The sequence below is a fragment of the Phyllostomus discolor genome, chromosome 6 (assembly GCF_004126475.2).
Source record: "Phyllostomus discolor isolate MPI-MPIP mPhyDis1 chromosome 6, mPhyDis1.pri.v3, whole genome shotgun sequence".
NCBI classification, from domain to species: Eukaryota; Metazoa; Chordata; class Mammalia; order Chiroptera; family Phyllostomidae; genus Phyllostomus; species Phyllostomus discolor.
The window spans coordinates 40,451,805-40,473,398 of NC_040908.2; the positions used below are offsets into that span (position 1 = coordinate 40,451,805).

The window sequence follows — 21,594 nt, forward strand, 5'->3', positions numbered from 1 at the left end:
TAGAATGTCCCAACTCTATTAAACAGAAATTAAAAGTGGAATCAAGGGATGACTAGTAAATCTTCTAATTTTGTTAAAAATCTCATTTACTGAGTCTTTATTGGAAGCTGAAAAATACATAAATAAATGATACAATCTCTGTCCCCATGATTCTGACAGGTAAGACAAGTGACTTTTAACACAACTGGTAGGTATGGCTGAGTTACAGTGACTTGGAGATACTTTATGGAATTCTTTGGTCTCTTAGATGAGATAATCATGTTCATTCTTGAAGGATGCCAGAAGGAAGAAAATGGAGAAGAATGCTGAAGAGTGCCACAGGCAGAAGCAGTAGCATATACAACTACACAAGTGATGAAACAAAGGGCTTCAAAAGGGTGATGGACTTCAAAGGGCTTGTATAGTTACTATGGAGTGAGGCTGAATTATGGGGAGTAATAATAAAGAAAGTTGAAGGGAAGAAGCAAAATCATGCAGGGTATGTGCCATGCTGATGAACCTGGATACTATTCTGTTCATAAAGAACCACTGAAGAGCTTTAAATAGGGGAATAATATCATAAGATTTTCTATTCTTTTAAAGATTTATTGCTTTTATAGTTTTTGAAGAATTAAGAAGAAAAAAGAAATCAGTCAGAAAACTCTAAGCCTAAGGGGGGGTATGTGACCCTGTCACAGGAAAGGAATTCTTCAAAGGACAGTAACAGGATATAAGTAACTGAGAAATAACTATTATGAATACCAGTAAGTGACAAATTCAATTTGAAAAATAAGCACACAGGACAAATACAAATGAACTCTATTCAATGTTTCCAGCTTTGATCAGAGAGCATATCTAATCAGTTTTTCATACACAATTCTCAAACATACCATTAAATATGTAAACATTTTTTGAAGCTCCAGAAGAGTGGTCTTGTGCTTCATATCTTCTGAATACTGAAAATCAAAAGAAAGCTTTCCATTAAAAGAAAGTATTACAATGTGCTTGCTTAACACTATTCATGTTTATTCTTTTAGCTGTGTATAGAAAAAAACAAAAACACACTCTATACTTTCTTTAGCAATTTTAACATTTAAAAATTGGAATATTTTGTTCATTATATAAGTATAGCCATCACTATTATGTAAAAAAAACCTTAAAAAATACATCTTAAAAAAGTTACTTTCTAGATCAATGCGGTTTTGGTGATTTTATGTTCCTTACATATTGGTGATTTTCTAACAACAGAAAACATCTAATGTGAGCAACAAAGTTGTTATCCACACATTTAAAAATACATTAGTAAGTCACATCTCACCCTCATCTAGTCATATCTTTTTCTAGAACAAATCCTTAACACAACAGAGGAATGCTGTCCAAGATCTTTAATAATCCTCTAAACATCCAAATATCATTCACAGATTCAGGAATCGGGCCTGACTCATTAACTAGAGATTTAATCCTGAACACTAGGTTTAAAGGAGAGTCCCCCATTCATGGCAAACACTAATTAGATATACTCATCTCAAATAGTAAAGTAAACCCATGAAGTATCATCCTCATTACAAATTACTACCTGTGGTAATTCTGAAGGTCTGACAGTCTCATGAAATAAGCCTCCCATATGCCAAAAGCATATACTAGTTATTTGTGTTAAGTGCAAGTAACATGGCTCTGTTGTTTAGGAGCTTATATTCAACTGAGGACATAAGGACACTGAATAGAACCAGAAACATGGAAACAGGGAACAGACTGACAGCAGCCAGAGGGGAGGGTGTGGGGGTTGATGGAGGAAAGAAGGTGAAGGGACTAGTCAAAGGACATGTATAAAGGACCCATGGACATGGGTTTGAATGTGGGAGTCGGTGTGGGTGGGGAAGGCTGGGTAGAGGAGGGCAAAGGGGGAAAAATGAGCACAACTGTATTAGAAAAACAAAAAATAAATTAAAAACTTGTATTTATTTCCACTGAAAATATGTTCATTGTATACATTGAGTGTGTATATTCCACAACTGTTTTCCTTTGAGAAATTATATTACAATGTTAGTAGTAATCTACTGAAATGTAAAAGTAATTAAAACATACATGGTATTAGCTAGTTATGTAACCAAATTTTATCATTTTTTAAATTCATAAATTACTTTCTCAGACAATATTTTAGTAAGTTTAAGAAATCTAAATTTATCCACGAAATATTAAATTTTGTTTTATAGTTTTAACTTTTAAAGTGAGAAAACTATACCTTAGCAGTGAAGACGGCCTGTCTTGCTTCAGGTATCATATAAAGTTGCTGTATAGTTGAAGCCAAGTAACAGGTAGCTCCAAGGTTAGTCAGACCAACAAATCTACATTCAGCACGGACATCCTCATGAGGCCAATAATCCCATTTATAAGGTGCATGGGCTGCTGAAAAAAGAGGGAGAAAAAGATGTCCCCCAACCCAACTATTAAACATAATGTATTGCTTTTATTAACCACTACTACCTCCATTACACATATAATTAATATACATAAAACATTAAATATGGTAATTTTTAAAAATTAGTAATAACACATAGTGTAACTAATTCATTCCCTAAAAATTCAAAGGACTCTCACAACTTTATTTTCCTTAGTATAGGGAACCTATCTGCGTGGTATGGCGAATGTAGCCCTGCCCCTGATTCGGAAAACCGGCAGGGAGTGAGTCGACACACAGGAACCGAGTCTGCAGATCTGTTTTCCTGTGAGGAATGGGGCCTGCATTGTACCTAGGCTGCTTTGAGGCTTGCTTTTTGCTAAAACTCCCTCACGCTGAATTGAGGTAGCAAATGTTTACTGCATATCTTTAAAGTAACTTCCTAAAATCTGTGCTAAACCTCCCAAATATGGAGTGTAACCAGTTCAACCACCTTTCCCCTTGTGTTTGCAAATATCCTTTTTCTTTGAAGTAATTAGCAACATTCTTTCCTTTGTTATCTGCAAAAAGTAACCACCTAAAGCAAACCATTGCAAAGTAAATGAGGACTATCCTTAATGTAATGTACCCACGAAAGCAATAAAAGCCTGTCCAGGCAGGGGTCCAGGCCCTCTTTCTCACTTAGAGAGTGGCCATGCTGTCCCTTTTTCTCCACAGGACTTCTGTAATCTGTGTGAATTTGTTCATTGCAGCCACAACACACAGGCCCTGCAGGCCAGAGTCCTTGTCACATTAGCACTAAATTATTTAACCAAAAAATGCTTAAGTACATCAGCTCTCTATAAAATGTCCTTCACACTGTGGTTTCTTAAAAAGAAAGTTTTTACTTTTTAACTTCAGTAACATCCTAACAACAATCATTTATAAACGTTAAAGTGTTTGAATGGTGAATTCTTTTTTAAACCATGCAATCCAAGAATCTCAGTCCTGTACACAAGATTTAGAAAGATTAAAGAAAAAGAAGACTGCTTACACTGCATGTGTTGTGCCATAACCCAGTTGTGTATTAGTCTGTAGTTCTCAACAGATCCCTTTACCATCTCTACTAACAAATCATAAGCAGCAGCTCTTGAAGAATGTGATTTGCACTTTGGCTGTTGTCTGTCTTTTAGGCTAGGCAACAAAAACAGGAGATTGAAGATATCTCTTAAAAATTCCTGGAAAACAGAGAAAAATCAAGTAATTATCTCAACTTGAATATTAATTATATTCCAAATATAATGAATAACTCAGCAGAATAAATTATATGACAATCTGTAATTTTCTAAAATGCTGTTTAAAAAGTTAAAGCTGCATCATATACAATCATATGAAAGTCTTCCCAAACTTCACTTCTCTAAGATAAAACAAAATGGGTGAAGATAAGGTTCACTCTTACCTCCCTCTTAACACCTAATATAGCTCATTCTGCAGATTCCCATCTACAATGCTATTACTTTATACATTGAGTGACTCAAGTTTTTGTTAAAGGACTCATTACTCCCTATCTTGACTGCCTCTGCCTTTACTTAAGTTTCTCCTTATTTTCTCTAGTAGTAGTAGTAGCAGCAGCAGCAGCAGCAGCAGTAGCAATTGTAGTAGCAGCCAAAGCAGCAATTTACTCATGGTGAAAACCTTAAGTGCCAGAGGATAATCAAAGGCCCCAAAACAAAAAAAGAACCCCCCAAAATTAAGAACCTTGTTTGGAGTCATAGAGCTGGTAGGTGCCAGAGTCAGGGTTTAAGACATCAAACTCTTAATTTCTATACTAGTGAAGATCAAACTGTGGTGCAGTGTTTTACCACGTAAAGTAACATTCCAGATGTACTTTTTCCTACATTTGATCTCCCTCAGAGTGAGTTACCTCCCCTACTTGTTCTTCTTTCATTTTCTTTGGTAAATTAGCAAAGAACAAATTATGACTCTCAGCCATCTCAAATACTACTATGGTACATTGCTCTGGGGTATAAAACCTCCTGGGTTGCTGCATAGAAAAGAGATAATGTGGTTAAGACTAAGACTCTGCTCTCCTTAGAAAGTCTGGATTGCAAGGTTGGCCCTTGGCTGTCTTTTGGAACTTGAATGGTAAATAGTAACCTTTTCTGATATAAAACTTTCCCTAATTGATAACAGTGGCTCACTTGGCTATTTGTGCTTGGTTTATGCTAAGTAACTGCTTTCTATTTGAGAGTCTGGAATTTCAGAGACTATGTCAATTATGCAGATACTATGTGTCTACACGACCCACTCCAATAAAAACCCTGGACTCCTAAGCTCAAGACAGCTTCCCCAGAAGGAAACACCACACATACACTGTTACACTCATTGCTGGGGGAATTAAGTACACTCTGTGTAACTCCATTGGAGAGAGGACTGTCATATGCATGTACTTGGTATTCACCAGGCTTAGCGCCATGGTTTTCTTTTGCAGCTTTCATTTTGTATCATTCTGCTATAATAAAGATTATCTATGAGTACAACTACATGCTGGGTCCTCTGATTCCTTCTAGTGAATCAGTAAGGCTTGGGTTGGTCTTAGAAACCTCTGACACAAGTGCCAAACAAAGGACACTTTGAAATATTTTCCCATTAATGACTTCGTGTCTTCCATGTCCTTAGTATCAAAGAAAGAACATAGTTCTAACTTTGGCTAAAAAATATAGAAAGTAAATAAGTTCTTACTTCATATGGTAGACTAATTAGTATCTTGTCTTAGAATTCAAAGGTGAGATGACTGTTTTGGACACAAAGTAATACATGTACATGAATCAGAAAATAAAATCGAGCTGACTCAAAAAGAAAGGGAACTGACTAGAAACTAGTTTAATAATGCATTATCTTTGCCAATGAGTCTAGATATAAAAATTCAGTGAGTTAAATAGCTATTACTCTAAAGTTTTGAAAAAAATGTATTTAAAGGCTATGATAAGCAGAAAGGATTTTGGGAATTCTGGACATGATGGCGGCATAGGCAGAAAAGCTTTACTTCCTCGCACAACCAAAAGAGGGATAACAACCAATTTAAAAACAAAGAACAGCCCTGGCTGGTGTAACTCAGTGGATTGAGCGAGGGCTACGAACCAAAGAGTCGCTGGTTCAATTCCCAGTCAGGGCACATACCTGGGTTGTGGGCCATATGAGAGGCAACCACACATTGATATTTCTCTCCCTTTCTTTCTCCTTCCTTTCCCCTCTCTCCAACAATAAATAAAGACCCCCCCCCCCCCAAAACAAGAACAACCAAAACCGTCAGAAAATCAAACTGCATGGAAGTCCAACAACCAAGGAGTTAAAGAAACATTCATCCACACCGGTAGAAGGGACAGAGAAGGGAAGCTGGAGCAGAGAGGACAGGTGGCAAGGCAAGGCAGACCACACAGGTGACCCCACATTCACACAAATAAGCTGGGAAGAACAATGCGGGAGCAAGACATATGGGGAAACCCAGGGTTTCAGTGTGGGAAACGGAACACTCAAAACTCCTAGTGTAAAAATCAGTGGGGACTGCAGCAGCAGGGGAAACTCCCAGTCTCACATGAGAGTCCACTGGAGAGGCCCACAGGGTCCTAAAATGTACACAAACCCACCCACCTGCGAAGCAGCACCCGAAAAGGTACAATCCAATTGAGGGAAGCAAGGGAAGTGATGGAAAGTGGGATCAGAGCCAAGCAAGTGGCATTGTTTCCTCACCGACCCCTCCCCCACAGACAACACAATGTGCCAAAGAAGGTTCCCCACTCTGGCAAATACCTAAGGCTCTACCCCTGACCATGTAACAGGTACGCTGAGACAAAGAAATATGGCCCAAATGAAAGAACAGATCAAAACTTCAAAGGAAGAACTAAGCAATGGAGATAGACAACCTATCTGATGTAGAGTTCAAAACACTGGTAATCAGGATGCTCACAGAACTGATTAAGTTCACTCTCAAAATGAAGGAAGAAATGAAGGCTACACAAAATGAAATAAAGGGAAATATAGGGAACCAACAGTAACGGTTAGGAAACCGGGGCTCAAATTCAGCGATTTGAAACAAAAGGAAGAAATAAACATTCAACCGGAACAGAACGAAAAAACGAGAATTCAAAAAAATGAGGAGAGGCTGAGGAACTTGAGACAACTTCAAACACTCCAACATCCGAATCACAGGGGTGCCAGAAGAAGAGGAACAGAAGAAATTGAAATCTTACTTGAAAAAATAATGAAGGAAAACTTCCCCAATCTAGTGAAGGAAATAGACTTTCAGGAAGTCCAGGAATTCCAAAGAAGTTGGACCCAAGGAGGAACACATCAAGACACATTATAATCAAGTTACCCAAGATGAAAGAAAGGAGAGAATCTTAAAAGCAGCAAGAGAAAAGGAGACAGTTACCTACAAATGAGTTCCCATAAGACTACGAGCTGATGTCTCAAAAGAAACCTTACAAGCAAGAAGGGGTTGGAAAGAAGTATTCCAAGTCATGAAAGGCAAGGACCTACATCCAAGATTGCTCTATCCAGCAAAACTATCAGTTGCAATGGAAGAGCAGATGAAGTGCTTCTCAGAGAAGTTAAAGAAGTTGATCATCACCAAGCCCTGTTGTTTGAAATGTTAAAGGGACTTATCTAAGAAAAAGAATATGATCAGAGATACGAACAGTAAAATGACAAAAAACTCAGAACTATCAACAACTGAACCTTAAAAACAAACAAACAAAAACAAAAATAAACTAAGCAAACAACTGGAACAGAAACAGATTCACAGAAAAAGGATCACATGGAGGGTTATCAGTGGGGAGGGGGAGAGGGGAGAATGGGGGAAAAGGTGGAAGCGATAAGAAGTGTAAATGGTAGGTACAAAATAAGGGGAGGTTAAGAATAGTATGAGAATGGAGAAGCCAAAGAACTTATATGTATTACCTATGGACACGAACTAAGGTGGGGGAATGATGGTGGGAGGCGGGGTACAGAGCAGAGGGAAATAAAGGGGAGGGAAAAAAAGGGACAACTGTGATGCCATAATCAATAAAATATATTTTAAAAAAAGATACAGTGTCTATAGCAAATTACGACAACAGTAATTTGTTGAGAAAATACTAAATTTTGATGTTTGCTTTTTTGTTTAACAATTTTATTGAGGTATAATTCACATACTGTGCAATGCACATATTAAGATTTATTTTTAGAGACTTCCGGCAAGATGGAGGAATAGGTGGACGCACCGTACCTCCTCGTACAACCAAGATTAGAAAACCAATAATTTACAACAATAATTTACTATCAGAATAACACCCAGATCCGGCAGAGGATTTATCTGAATGGAAGTCGGGCAGCCAAGAAGTTGAAGTAGACACATTCATCCGGACTGGTAGGAGAAGACGAGCCGGGTGGGCGTGGGGCTGGCTCAGGTCAGCGGTGCGCGGAGGTCGGGGGAAGGTTTGGCGCAAAATCGGTGCAAAAGCCATCCGGGGGCGCAAGAAGGCAGCGGTGATCCCTGAGTACGCAAGCTGTGGCTGGCAGACCCAGAGGGGTAGCGATTGTGGACCAGGGCAGAACTCGAGGCCCAGAAGCCCAGACAAGGGTCTGAGTCCAGGGGAACCTCCCGCCCCACCCCCACATATAACGTCACAATCTAGCGACTGGGGTGCGCAGCCCCGGTGAGCACCTAAGGCTCCGCCCCCCACCGTAACAAGAGCAACCAGACCAGAAAAAAAAAGGAGAGACGGGAAAAAAAAACATGTTTTCAACAGAGCAGATCAGTCCCCCAGGACTCATCCTTTTGAGCAACCAAGAATTAGCCAATCTATCAGATGCACAGTCCAAAACACTGGTGATCAGAAAGCTCATGGAACTGGTTGATTTTGGATGAAATTTAGATGAAAGAATGCAGAGTACCATAAAACAGATGCAGGAAGACACGCGGAGGAGAGCCAATAGTGAAAGGAAGGAATATGAGTCTCAAAACAATACAGTGGACCAGAAGGAAGATAGAATCAACCAAGCAGGAAAGCAAGATGAAATAAGAATTCAAAAAATTGAGGAAAAAATTAAGAGCATCCAAGACACCTTTAAACGTTCCAATATCCGAATTATAGGGGTACCAGAATCGGAAGGGGAAAAGCAACAGATTGAGCACGTATTTGAACAAATAATAAAGGAGAACTTCCCCAATCTGGCAAAGGGAACAGTCTTCCAAGAAATCCAAGAAGCTCAGAGAGCCCCAAAGAAGTTGGACCCAAGAAGAAACACACCAAGGCACATCATCATTACATTAGCCAAGGTAAAAATGAAGGAGAGAATCCTAGAAGCAGCAAGAGGTAAGGGGACAGTAACCTACAAAGGAGTTCCCATCAGACTGTCAGCTGATTTCTCCAAAGAGACCTTACAGGCAAGAAGGGGCTGGAAAGGAATATTCCAAGTCATGAAAGACAAGGACCTACATCCCAGATTGCTCTATCCAGCAAAGCTCTCATTTAGAATGGAAGGGCAGATAAAGTGCTTCTCAGAGAAGGTCAAGTTAAAGGAGTTCATCATCACCAAACCCTTATTTTATGAAATGCTAAAGGGACTTATCTAAGAAAAGAAGATAAAGAAAAGACATGTATAGTAAAAGCACAGCAAACTCACAAATATTAACAACCACGCCTAAAGCAAAACCAAAAGAAACTAAGTAAACAACTAGAACAGGAACAGAACCACAGAAATGGAGGGCACATGGAGGGTTAGCAGCAGGGGGGTGGGAGGAGGAGAGAGGGGGAAAAGGTATAGAGAATAAGTAGCATAGAATGTAGGTTGAAAATAGATAGGGGGAGGGCAAGAATAGTATGGGAAATACAGAAGCTAAAGAACTTGTAAGTATGACACATGGACATGAACTAAAGGGGGAAATGTGGGTGGGAGGGGGGTACAGGGTGGAGGGGAGAGAAGGGGGGAAATGGAACAACTGTAATAGCATAATCAATAAAATATATTAAATGGGAAAAAAAAGAAAAAAAGATTTTTAGTTTTAGTACCACCTTTAAACTAGGCTTTAAAAATAAATTTAAATGAACAAAAATAATTTCAAAAAGGTTTAATTCTGATTCCAACTAAGCAAAAAAATTTATATATATAGTTGATCTGACAAAAAAAAAAAACTGGTATAATTTTGATTCATGTACACAGCTATTGCCATGTTGGCTGTTGTCATTTTTTTAATTTAAGAGTCTAAGGAGAAACGCAGTCAGTGGCCCTGACTACATATGTATTGAATGTTTTAAAAATTCTTACAGCACACTGGCTGAAAAACAGCTGTCACATAGTATGTCTGGGAATATAAAATGAAACGGTTATTTGTAAAGTAATGTATTCTGATTAAAATAAATCAAATTTAAGAATTTATGTGAGTATATAATGAAACAGGTGTGCAAAGCTGTACCCTGCATAGTATTTTTTTTAACTAGCAACATGTCAACAGATTAAATTATTTTCCTCATGTATTTTTACATGTGTTTATTAGTGTATTCATTTTTAAACTAAGAAAGAAGATCACAGAATGCCGTTTTCATAACATAAATTACATACTTGTATATTTATCATATCCACAAAAAGTCCTAGAAGGCCATCACCAGGCAACATGGGAAACCAAACTAAATATAGTAATCTTCTGTTTGTACTATCTGAAGTTTTCTTCTTTACTTATGATTTTTGCTTTATAATGTTACATTATCAGAAAAATGAATTTCTATTTTAGAATAATAGTTCTACATTGGTTTATATATAATATAAAAGTTTGAAACTCTCAAAAAAGTGGGAATGGAGGAAATATAACTCAAAGTGATATAGGCCACCTACAATAAACCTATAGTCAACTAACAAAAATAACAAAATAAACACTTCAACCAGCAAAATTATCAATGAATCAAATTATTCACAATGGTTATAATTAAAAAAAAAATAAAGAAGGACATAAAAGGAATAACACAGGAAAGAGCTTTATAGAATAGGGGAAGTAGCACAAATTTAAGCTAGGTTAAGATTGTCACCTTAGTTTATTGTCAGGAATCTGTAGTCTATGCCCAGGGCACAATCTTCCAACCTTTTGGTTATTTTTGTGTTTTCTGACACAATCAATGACCTCAAGAAAACCCTCTAAACCACACCTAAATCAGTGCAAGCAATGACAGAAGTGCAAATGGGAAGAGTAACTTGATCTAAAGTGTAATTAGATATTTGTTAGTGTAGAGTCATTAAGTGCAAATATTCAGTGACAGGTTTTATGTTAAATGGGCCCTCAAGCATAAAACCAATAAAATGGCCAGTCTAGAATCATTAGTTATTAATTCTATTGTGTAAGTTACTATTCAAAATATTCAATCCCACAAATTATATCATTGTAGTAGAGGTTGCCTCTCTACATACAGTCATAGAAATTAAAAGTTGTAGCCCTGGCTGGCATAGCTCAGTGGATTGAGCGCGGGCTGGGAACCAAAGTGTCCCAGGTTTGATTCCCAGCCAGGGTACATTCCTGGGTTGCAGGCCAGAACCCCCAGCAACCGCACATTGATGTTTATCTATCTATCTATCTATCTATCTATCTATCTATCTATCTATCTATCTATCTCTATCTCCCTCTCTTCCCTCTCTAAAAATAAATAAATAAAATCTTAAAAAAAAAAAAAAGGTGTTTCTGGCCCTGGCTGGTGTGGCTCAGTGGACTGATTACCACCCTGTGAACCAAAAGGGTGCTAGTTCGATTCCCAGTCCAGGCTGCAGGCCAGGCTGCGGGCTACAGGGCACATGAGAGGCAACCACACATTGATGTTTCTCTTCCCCTCTTTTTCCCTCTCTTCTCCTCTCTCTAAAAATAAATAAATAAAATCTGAAAAACAAAAACAAAAAACACCTTGTTTCTGCATTCTAAAAATAAGCCTAAGGTTTATAATATTTTCAGGATACATTTTATTCAAAGTTCACTTTTCCTGACAGCAATAAAGGTCTAGCAAACTTCACATCCACATGTTTAAGGAAATTTTACATATCCACATACAATGCAATAATAAAGTCTAAATCACATTTCCCGAAGATATCTGGATGTCTTAATACATACCTGTCCTTCTCTTGAAAATTTAAAGGGTGGTTTGTGTTTAATAACACTTGTTGCAAGTCTGAGGAGTCCTGTAAGCCCATCATCTTCTATGTTACCATCTTGATGATCAAGTATCTCCCTGCTACAAAAAAAGAATATAAGCAAGAGAAGATAGTTCACATAATTATGTCCTTTATCGTTCCACAACAGGGTAATGGTCAATTTCACATGAAATTTTACCTTCGAATGCAGTCAGCCAAATGTCGTGCCAAAGCATCTAAGTCAAGGAGTGTTGTCTTAATTCAAAGAGAAAATACAAAATTCAAATATAAATTATGTTCAGTAGTTCAGAGATTATTAAAACAACAAAAAAATCCTTTCCCTGTAAGTAATAAGAATTCAGCCCTCCCAAATTCATTAATATACCTATTAATAAATAAATCATTACTTATATATGATGTCAAATTAATAAAATTAATTATAAACACATCATTGATAGTCCTTTAAAAAAGATGCAATGGAATATCTGTAACAAATTATGATTTATCACCGTAGTAATTTGTTGAGAAGACACTAAGGTGTGATGTTCTTTTTTCTTTAAAAATTTTATTGAGGTATAATTTACATATTGTACATTTCACCCATTATGATTTACTTTTAACATCACTTTTAACCTAGGCTTTAAAAATAAACTTAAATGGGTACAGCTAAATATTTAAAAAATCTTTTAATTCTCATTATCCTCAAAGAAACTTGATCTCTATAAAAGAAAATAACTTTGGCAAGCAAAAAATATTAGATTCCTAATTTAAATATGCAGGGCCAGGTTAAAAAAAAAAAATCAATGTTTTCTGGCTTCAAATCAATAAATCAAAACATATTCAATATTAATTTTTGTAATAATTTCCTGAATGCAAAGTAGAAAACTTAAAGAATTCATATGTAAACTATTTCTTAAAAGTAGAAAGTTCAAACACTACAGGATATTTTAAATGTAAAGTGTGTATACTTCACTTTGATCAAAATACATTAAAAGAAAAATGAAAGAAAATGTTTCCTAAATATTTATATGTAACTTCTTCAAGTGTTTCTCATTTTTTCCGAGATCATTTGGATGCATTTTAGATTACTAAATTTATAAAGGAGAAAAACCAAAAGACTTTATGTGCCAAGTTTGCTTTTAAAATCAACTTGTTTTAAACAATACTTTGTTTAGATCAAAATATTTTAGCCTAGCATAAGAAAATTAGTAGAACAGCCTACTGATAGTGTTTGTTTAGCTTAAAATAACTACATTTAAATTGCAATTTTATTTTATATTCAGAAGTCCAAATCCACATGCTATTACAGAAAGCTGTAAAGTCTAAATTGCACATTCTAAATAAGATTGTGCATCCACGAATCTTATCTAAAAGAGACAAGAAACTACTTACATACAGATATCAGATAAAGACATTGCAACAAAGATCAAAGTAAAAAGAAGAAAAGGATTAGAGCAGAACAGAAAGGTGCAAATACAGTAGGAAAATGATGGCATTTTCAACTCATTGATTAAAATGCCTTTAATGAGGACCTATGAAGTTATGAACATACATCTCTATTAACATAAGAATGTATATCATTTCCTAAACATACCTGACTAGCGTCCTTTATGTGTATGTTGTCAACTAATTTGCACAACAACCAAAAATACTCTTTGCATCCAGGTTTTAACATTGGTTCTTCTTCATAATCATCTATCTATTAAAAAAAATTTAACTTTGTGAAAACATTTTAAAAAGGTAAATAACTTGAAGTTACAATATATTTAAGAAAGCAGGCTTTATGAAAAAAATAAATCCCAACACAATCTAAATAGTAATCAAAATTTAACAGAAAAAGAAAACTCCTAATTTTTATAAAATTAGAATAACCAGGTACATAGTGAATAATACAAAAAATCCCAGAAGAACATTACTCTCGAATTACTTACAACCTACTTGAAAAAATAAGAATAATTGCCCTGGGTGGTGTAGCTCAGTGGATTGAGCACGGGCTGCAAACCCAAGGGTCGCCACTTGGATTCCCAGTCAGGGCACATGCCTGGTTGCAGGCCAGCTCCCTAGTACGGGGTGAGGTAGAGGCAACCACACATAGATGTTTCTCTCCCTCTTTTTCTCCTTCTCTTCCCCCCTCTCTAAAAATGAATAAATAAAACCTTTTAAAAAAGAATAATGTATAATGCTAAATAATGTGATATAAATTAAGAATTCATTGAAAATGTGGAAAACTATAGAACATGAGTATATATAAATCTACCCACATGCAGTGGTGTATTATAGTTTTGAAATCTGAAAAATAAAGAAGATAATATATTTCTTACAGAGCTGATGATAGGTTAATATGGAGGAGGAAAAGTAAATTCCTACAATGCAACAAATTTCTGGGATTAGTAGAATTTACATACTAATGTGCTCAGGATTTATTATGTGATAGAAGGCTTTTACAAGGCTAGCGTATATATTGGGAAGGGAAGGAAACTGAAAATTCAGAATATCATAAGAATTTTAAATAAAGCCTGTGACTAAATGATAAGAAAGCTGCATTTATGCTTCCTGTCATTCAACTTACTAACACAGGCTCCAGAACTATAAAGAACAAATGCTGTTTCTAAAACAATACCCATGAGAGATCCCCTAGAGTTGAAATTAAAGCAAACAGATTCTACTACTAGGTGTAATGTTGTACAGTATGTCATAATACTGTCACTTTTTAAGGAAAAGATTTCATTTATTTCTTTTTAGAGAGAGGAGAAGGGAAGGAGAAAGAGAGGCAGGAAAGGGTAAAGAGAAGGAGAGAAATACTGATGTGTGAGAGAAACATTGATCAGTTGCCTCTTACACACCCCCAAACAGGGACCTGGCCTGCAACCCAGGCATGTGCACTGACAGGGAATAGAACCAGAGACCTTTCAGTTTGTAGGATGATGCTCAACCCATTGAGCCACATCAGTCAGGACTATTGCTTTAAGAACTAAATAATTATTATCACCTTGGCAAAACTATATAAAGTAAACAAGTACTGAAAATTACTGCAAGGATATAATATAACGGATAAAATTGGGCAAAGAAAACTGCAAAAATAGAAGCTGCTCCCGAACACAGTAAAATCTTACCCTGATAGGTTTGAGTGCTTGAGCATCAGGAAGAAATTTCAACAATGTTGAGGCAGCCAATAGCAAAAAAGAGCGATTGATTGAGTCTCCTCCATCCAGCCCTGATAGAGATAACTTATAAAGACCATTGCAAGACTCATGACGGACTGCAGTCTAAATAAAAAAAGTTAAGATGATAATCTGAGTTAGTATTAAAAAGTTAATATTAAGGTTAATATGTTGACAGAAACAATGTTAAGTGGCTTCTTTAGTAACATATTGGAAAATGAAATGTTCTGATCACATACTCGTGCATATATTATTTAAATATATCATCAAATAAAGTACCTCAAAGTATACAGTAATATGTAAAAACAAATTTAGAAACCCCAAATATGGCTACAAAAAAGCCAAATAAGCACAACAGACAAACAGAAAAGGAATTGAGAAGAAGATATACACATATAATTTATTTACAAGATTAAGTTACAGGATAAGATATTTTCATATCAGGTAGCAATTTAGAAAGTACTTAAATAGAAAATTTTAGATATTCTAAGGGATCTTCCCAAATGTCACAGTGGTTCTCTGGGACAGAGCGAGAAAAAGAACACATATACAATTCAGACCTAAAGTTTTAGACAGTGCTGTCTCAAAAAGATGTGGTTGTGGTGACTAAGTGATAGAGTGTGTTTCTACTATTTCATTTAGAAATATAGTGTAATATCAAGATACTGTTTGTGAAAATGATATTGTCCTCCTTAGTGTCCATAATGGAATAAAAATAAAATACATTTGACTTATTTTTAGTTTCTTTTGTATCTAAGGATACACTCCAATGAAATAAAACACAATTTCTCTAAAACATAAATTACCAAAATAAATGATCAGGTACCCCTGCACAGAAAAAAGCAAAAACAAAAAACAAACCAAAGCAAAATAATCAGTCTGTTAACAACTATCTCAGAAAAAGACAATATGAGTGGTAAAGAATATTTAACATTCACACTTAAGTGTACACAGTTCAAGAGATTCTAGATCTTAAAGAGTTAAAAGAGCACATTCCAGATGACATGATATATTTATGGAATTATGTCCACTTATTTTTTTTAGCTCCTTTTTATTGTCAATGTTAACAACATGAAAAAATATGAGAGTAACTACTAATCTTCAATCTTTATCTTACCTCGGGAATAAGAAGCGTCAATTTCTTTAGCCAATCTTGTAAATGATCACTGTCAGCAAGGCTAGATTTCACTAAAGAACAGCAATGAGCCCAACTCACCAAGAGCCACATTGAATAATGTGAAACTAAAAATAAAAAAAAACAGGAGAAAAATTCAACTATAAAGGCTTGTATTGTAAACAAAAATGTTATATATAAATGTATCCAGTTATCCAAATCTTTACCTATTAAAAATTAACTTTTTTGAATCCTTACCTTCATGTCTAGACCTGTGATCAGACTGAGCTTTCAAAACTCTGTAAAGTAAAAACATATCACCACTAATTAAATTTAGCAACAAATTAAAAATAACTCAATTTTTTATCACATATCCTTTAAAGTATATATAATTTCCCCCCTAAAATGATTAGATTTTAAGAAAACTACTTTTAATTTTTTTCTGTGATATTTATCTTTTCTTTTAAAATTCACTGGTAAATGTTGATTTAATACACAAAATTTGAGTGACACCAACAATGACTCATAAAAGTGAACCCTCAAAAAGTGTTCATACTTTAGTTACTAAAGAGATGTGTATTACATAGAGAAAGGTTATAAAATTTGTCTAAACTTCAGACTCCTTAAAAAATAAATCATGCACTGACATAAAATGCCCTTCCTTTGACAGGAAAAAGATTCTGAGATGTTCTAAATTAAATTATAGCAAGCCAGAGAGTGAGAGAAAAAGACAAGAATATTTAACCAGTTAATAGTTGTGAGCTAACTAACAATAAACTGCTCACATTCCTGAATGCACATTGGAGCTTGGAATCGACTCATGATTGTTGTCCTCAACAAATCAAAAGTAGTCAACAGTTCTTCCTTAGGGACTATGTACCTACTCTAGAACTGCTCTTACTTTATTTTTTCCTACCATTCCTCTTACATGTACCCAATGCAAATTCTTTCTTTCTTAAAGATTTTATTTATTTATTTTTATAGAGAGGGGAAGGCAGAAAGAGTGGGAGAGAATCATCAATGTGTGGCTGCCTCTCACACACCCCCTACTGGGGACCTGGCCATGCCCGCAACCCAGGCATGTGCCCTGACTGGGAATGGAACTGGTCATCCTTTGCTTCACAGTCCAGCGCTCAATCCACTGAGCCACACCAGCCAGGGCCCAATGTAAATTCTTTCAAAACAACTTACATCTTTTTCCCCCAAAACAGAATGTATAAAAAGCCCATCAACTCCAGGATGGTGGACATGTTGTTTACTCCACCTAGCCCTGTTATTGGTGATTTCATGCCCCTGTGTAACGGGATGTAGGCTGGGAGGCCTCAAGGCCCCCCAGAGGGGAGATTTCTAGTGGGGTACAGTCAGGGACCCCCACAAGTCTGGCTGAGAGATGCAACACAAGGAGCAGGGCCACTGAGAGTTAGCCTGCACATCAGTAACAGCAGACTAGTCTTCATATCTATATGCAAAACTGGTTATTTTGCATATCAACAGCAGGCTAGCTGGGGAGATGGGGATGACTTTGACTCAGGATGTAACTGTAAGGTAACTCCCCTTACAGATCTTGAAGATGGTTTGCTCCATGCCAGGGGGCCTTGCCTGCCAAGACTTACTGTGGTAGCCAAGACAGGCTGAAAACTGCAGGAGTGCTGGCAGGTGTAGCTAATTGTGGGAGGAGTTAAAAATGGGGTTATGGAGGAGGTTCCAGGCTGGAATTTAAACTAAAGGCAGGCCGCCAAGTGGGATGGAAGACAACAGGGACAATGCAGGACTAGAAGGGACAATACAAGACTATGCAAGAGGATGATGTGAGACCATATGGGAAGGAAAGGGGTAAAAGGACTCTCACTGGTGGGCCATGAGTAGCTGCTCCATGGTTTTGGATTAAGAACTGGAGATCCCGGTGATACAGCTGATGGTGCTGGGGACTGCAGGAGACCTGCTCAGCCAAGCACGGATTACTGGGAGGAACTGGGAGTCTGGCGGAGCTGCAGACTTCTATTTCTTTTTTTCCTGAAATACTGTACTGCTGAGACTGGCTTGCTTGGGCAAAGCGGAATAAGGCAGGACTGTGTGTGTTTGTGGGTGTTTTAGACAGACTAGGATTTTAACAGTGACATTTCGCCATTACTCTAAACCTGCATAACTTTTGAATAAATAGTTCCTTTTTATCACACTCTAGCATTGAGAGCCACATTTCCTAACATCTGGCAGTGGGCAAGATGAACCTAGCACAGACAGACCTCAGAGAAGGGAGCTTGCTTAGGTACCAGTACCTTGGCCCCCTGCAAGTCCCTTCTGTAACACATGAAAAGGACCTAGTCCTTTTCTGTCTAGCATTTTGTTCAACAAACCCCTTCAGAAAAGCTTTCAGCCATGAAAGTTTCTGTTTAATGCTTTTGTATTGTTAGTGCCAATCTCCATCATGAATAGTGAAAAGCAAATTAAATCTCTAGCATTCCCACATTTTTTGAAATGTGTAACACAAAACACATTTCAAAAATCCCAAAAAGCAAGGCTCACTCGTATTATTGATTTTAAAATAAAAGTTACTAAAAATTTAAAATGTTATAAATCAAGTATTAATATTAAACATACAGTATGTTTAATTTTTATCATATTGATATAGTTTTTACTAGACCAGCATACCCATCTATCTTTTAAATATGTAGCAACAGACAATTTTTGATAACACAAGCAAAAATTTGTTCAGGCTGCCCCAACTGATACAAAACTCCTAGAACAGGATAAACTGAGAGTGAGGGGGTGGGAGCTTACAGATTTTAATGAATTCTTTAAAAATGGAACTGCTGGCCCTAGCCAAGTAGGTCAGTTGGTTAAAACATCATCCTGACTCACCAAAGTTGCAGATTCCCATTCAGGGCACATACAAGAATCAACCTATGAATGCATAAATAAGTGGAACAACAAATCGATGTCTGTCTGTCTCTCCCTTCTTGTCTCTCTTTCAAATCAATCAATTAATAAGTAAAAGCATAGAACTGCTGAAATGAAAACAAGAATTGCCACAGAGGAACTAGTTTGGATAGCAGCAGCTAGAACCAAATCTGCATATTTATTTTTCATTGTGTGAGGTTAACAGAGTCAAGGGAACAAAAAGCTGACTAAAGCAGTCATTGAATGGCCGTAACTCAATATACTGTAGTGTATGGGATACTGACGTAGAGTGTGCATTGGAGGACAAGGAGAGAAGAATTAAGAAATAAATTTAGCTGGAAAATAACTGGTGGCTGGGGTGTTAAAAGTATTTTATCATACAATTCAAGGGCATGTTATAGCCCTTTCTTCATTTACCCATGTTATCCACTCATAGCTTTTTACAAACTGAGGTAAGGTGCCTGGCATTGAAAATATAATGTGGAATAAAATAACACATAGTTCATATACAACTTTTCGAGTCTGGTGGGATACAGCAGATGTTGATCAACGAATAAATGGGAATTCAATTACAACAGAAATTAAAGTACATTAAAAACGGTATCTTAAAAAAAATCATGCTATTTATGTGCAACCACTGTCAATAAAGGTGACTTTTTAAATTTAAATTATTTTAATAGTATCTAAAAACAGTTAATTAACTATTAGCCATAGATAATATTAAAAACTTTTAAAGGTGTTTACATTAGTTTTATAAATCATTTAAGAATAATGTTGCCCTGGCTGGTGTGGCTCAGTGGATTAAGTGCCAGCCTATGAACCAAAGGGTCGCTGGTTCGATTCCCAGTCAGGGCACATGCCTGGGTTGCAGGTCAGGTCCCCAGTGGGGGGCGTGCAAGAGGCAACCACACATTGATGTGGTTGCCTCTCCCTCTCTTTCTCCTTCCCTTCCCCTCTCTTTAAAAATAAATAAAATCTTAAAAAAAATAATTGCAAATGTCAGCCCAACATAATGCCTACAGAATACTAAGAAATTAATTTTATATATTTTAACATACTTTATGTGATTATTTAAGGCATATATATAGTCAGGTCCCATGTATTAGTCAGCAATTATCATATTCTAATTTATACATTTTTAAAATTTTCTACATGATTAAAAAATTTTCCAACATAGCTCAAATAAATGAAATCATATCACATGATTTAATTATATTCCCATATACACATTTCCAGCTCTGTCCACTGAGGGTCTACAAGCAATACTGGTAGCAAGGAGTATACCAAGCACCCATATTTTTGAGGTTCCCCACTAACAGGAACTCTGACTTAAAGAAAATGGCTGATTCTAGGGATAAGGCAGGGGAAACTACAAGCCTAGAAGACGGGGAAAAAAGGATTCCTCCTCTTCCCACAAAATAATGGGCTATGTCAAAAGGACTTATGAGCAAGCTTGACAAGGCCAACTCAGATATATTTTGAGCAAAGTGTTTAGTAATGAATTGTATGTTGAATAAAAAAAAATCCAAACTGATAATAAATAAAAGGGAGGAAGAGAAAGCACTTCCTCGCAACAGAATGTCAACTAGTAAACACAAAAGAAATGCTAAGAGCTAGAAAATCAATAGTTTGAAAACATACTAATATTTTTAATTCAAGCAACAATCATCACTGAATGCTAAAAAAAATGTTACTGAATGAAACTTTATTAGGAGCAGAAATTTTAAGCAGTTGCAAAATATCTTCCCACTGGTTACTTTTAATTACAAAATAGAAAATCAGAAACCTTATTAAGGAGAAACCTAAAGGAAACCAGGTTAACTGATCAAAATTAGTATCACTAATAATGGGACACACTGATGGAGTATACCTGTTAATATGCATAATCTGAATTTAACCATAGGAAAACAATCAATCAGAAAAACACACTGAAAGGTTCATTATAAAACACTTGACCTGTACTGGTCAGAAATGTCAATTCATCAAAGAAAGGCTAATAAAGTAATCTGATTAAAGGAAATTAAATAAATATGACAACTAAGTGCAGTAGTAGTACACAATCCTATACCAGAAAAAAAATTGTTATAAGAATATTAATGAGACAATCTGAAAATCAATGGTATATTAGATAACATTGCCTAAACTTAAATATTTTACTGTAGTGGTCAAGAAGATGTTCTTGGTTTTAGGAGATACACATCAAAGTATTTATGGGTTAATGGTCATGATGTCCAAAATTTACTCTGAAAGATTTAGGACAATATGTAAATAAATGTTTTTGCACACACACACACAAAACACATACTCATGATTATGCAATAAAACTGGCAAAATGTTTATAATAATATTCAAATTTAAATAAGCAGTATGGGAGTTCATTAAAGCACCCTACAATTTTTCTGTTAACTATTAATATTTTTCAAAATAGAATTTTAAAACACTATAGTCTTACTATAAATACATACATTAAATTAAAAATATCATACCTAGGAGCCAGATTATCATATGTATAAGCAACAGACATAAGTCGCTGAATCAAACTGCTTCCTTGCACAAGAACAAGAAATACCTTTAAAACAAAAAAAATATTTTAAACATCTTTAAATGCACTGAAACACAACACTTCATTTTTAACCAAGACTCCAAATTAATTTTGATCTAGGACAAGAAAAGGAATATCCTAAGAATGGCTATTTGAAAATACAATAAAAAAGTCTATGCCCATACCACCCTGAACACACTCGATCTTGTCTGAAAATACAGTAAAAATATCAAATATTAGGAAACCAGAATTTTGTATCCAAACTTAAGACAGTAACTTTAACAACAACAACAACAACAACAAAAATAACAAATTTGAAATAGACAAAGCTATTCTTTATATTTGATCCATGATTCTCTGCATGTCACCCAACTGG

At 35.9% G+C, this 21,594-nt stretch overlaps 1 protein-coding gene across 1 annotated transcript in view; it reads right to left on the bottom strand.

Moving 5' to 3' along the window:
* The window catches only part of USP34 (ubiquitin specific peptidase 34), a 220,960-nt gene that overhangs the window by 53,805 nt on the left and 145,561 nt on the right, over positions 1-21,594 (bottom strand). Inside the window, 10 exon segments of the mRNA XM_028516659.2 lie at positions 870-935; positions 2,222-2,382; positions 3,411-3,594; positions 11,484-11,604; positions 11,703-11,758; positions 13,098-13,202; positions 14,617-14,769; positions 15,782-15,906; positions 16,037-16,077; positions 21,163-21,245. Of these exon segments, the coding sequence (XP_028372460.1) occupies positions 870-935; positions 2,222-2,382; positions 3,411-3,594; positions 11,484-11,604; positions 11,703-11,758; positions 13,098-13,202; positions 14,617-14,769; positions 15,782-15,906; positions 16,037-16,077; positions 21,163-21,245 (1,095 nt within the window).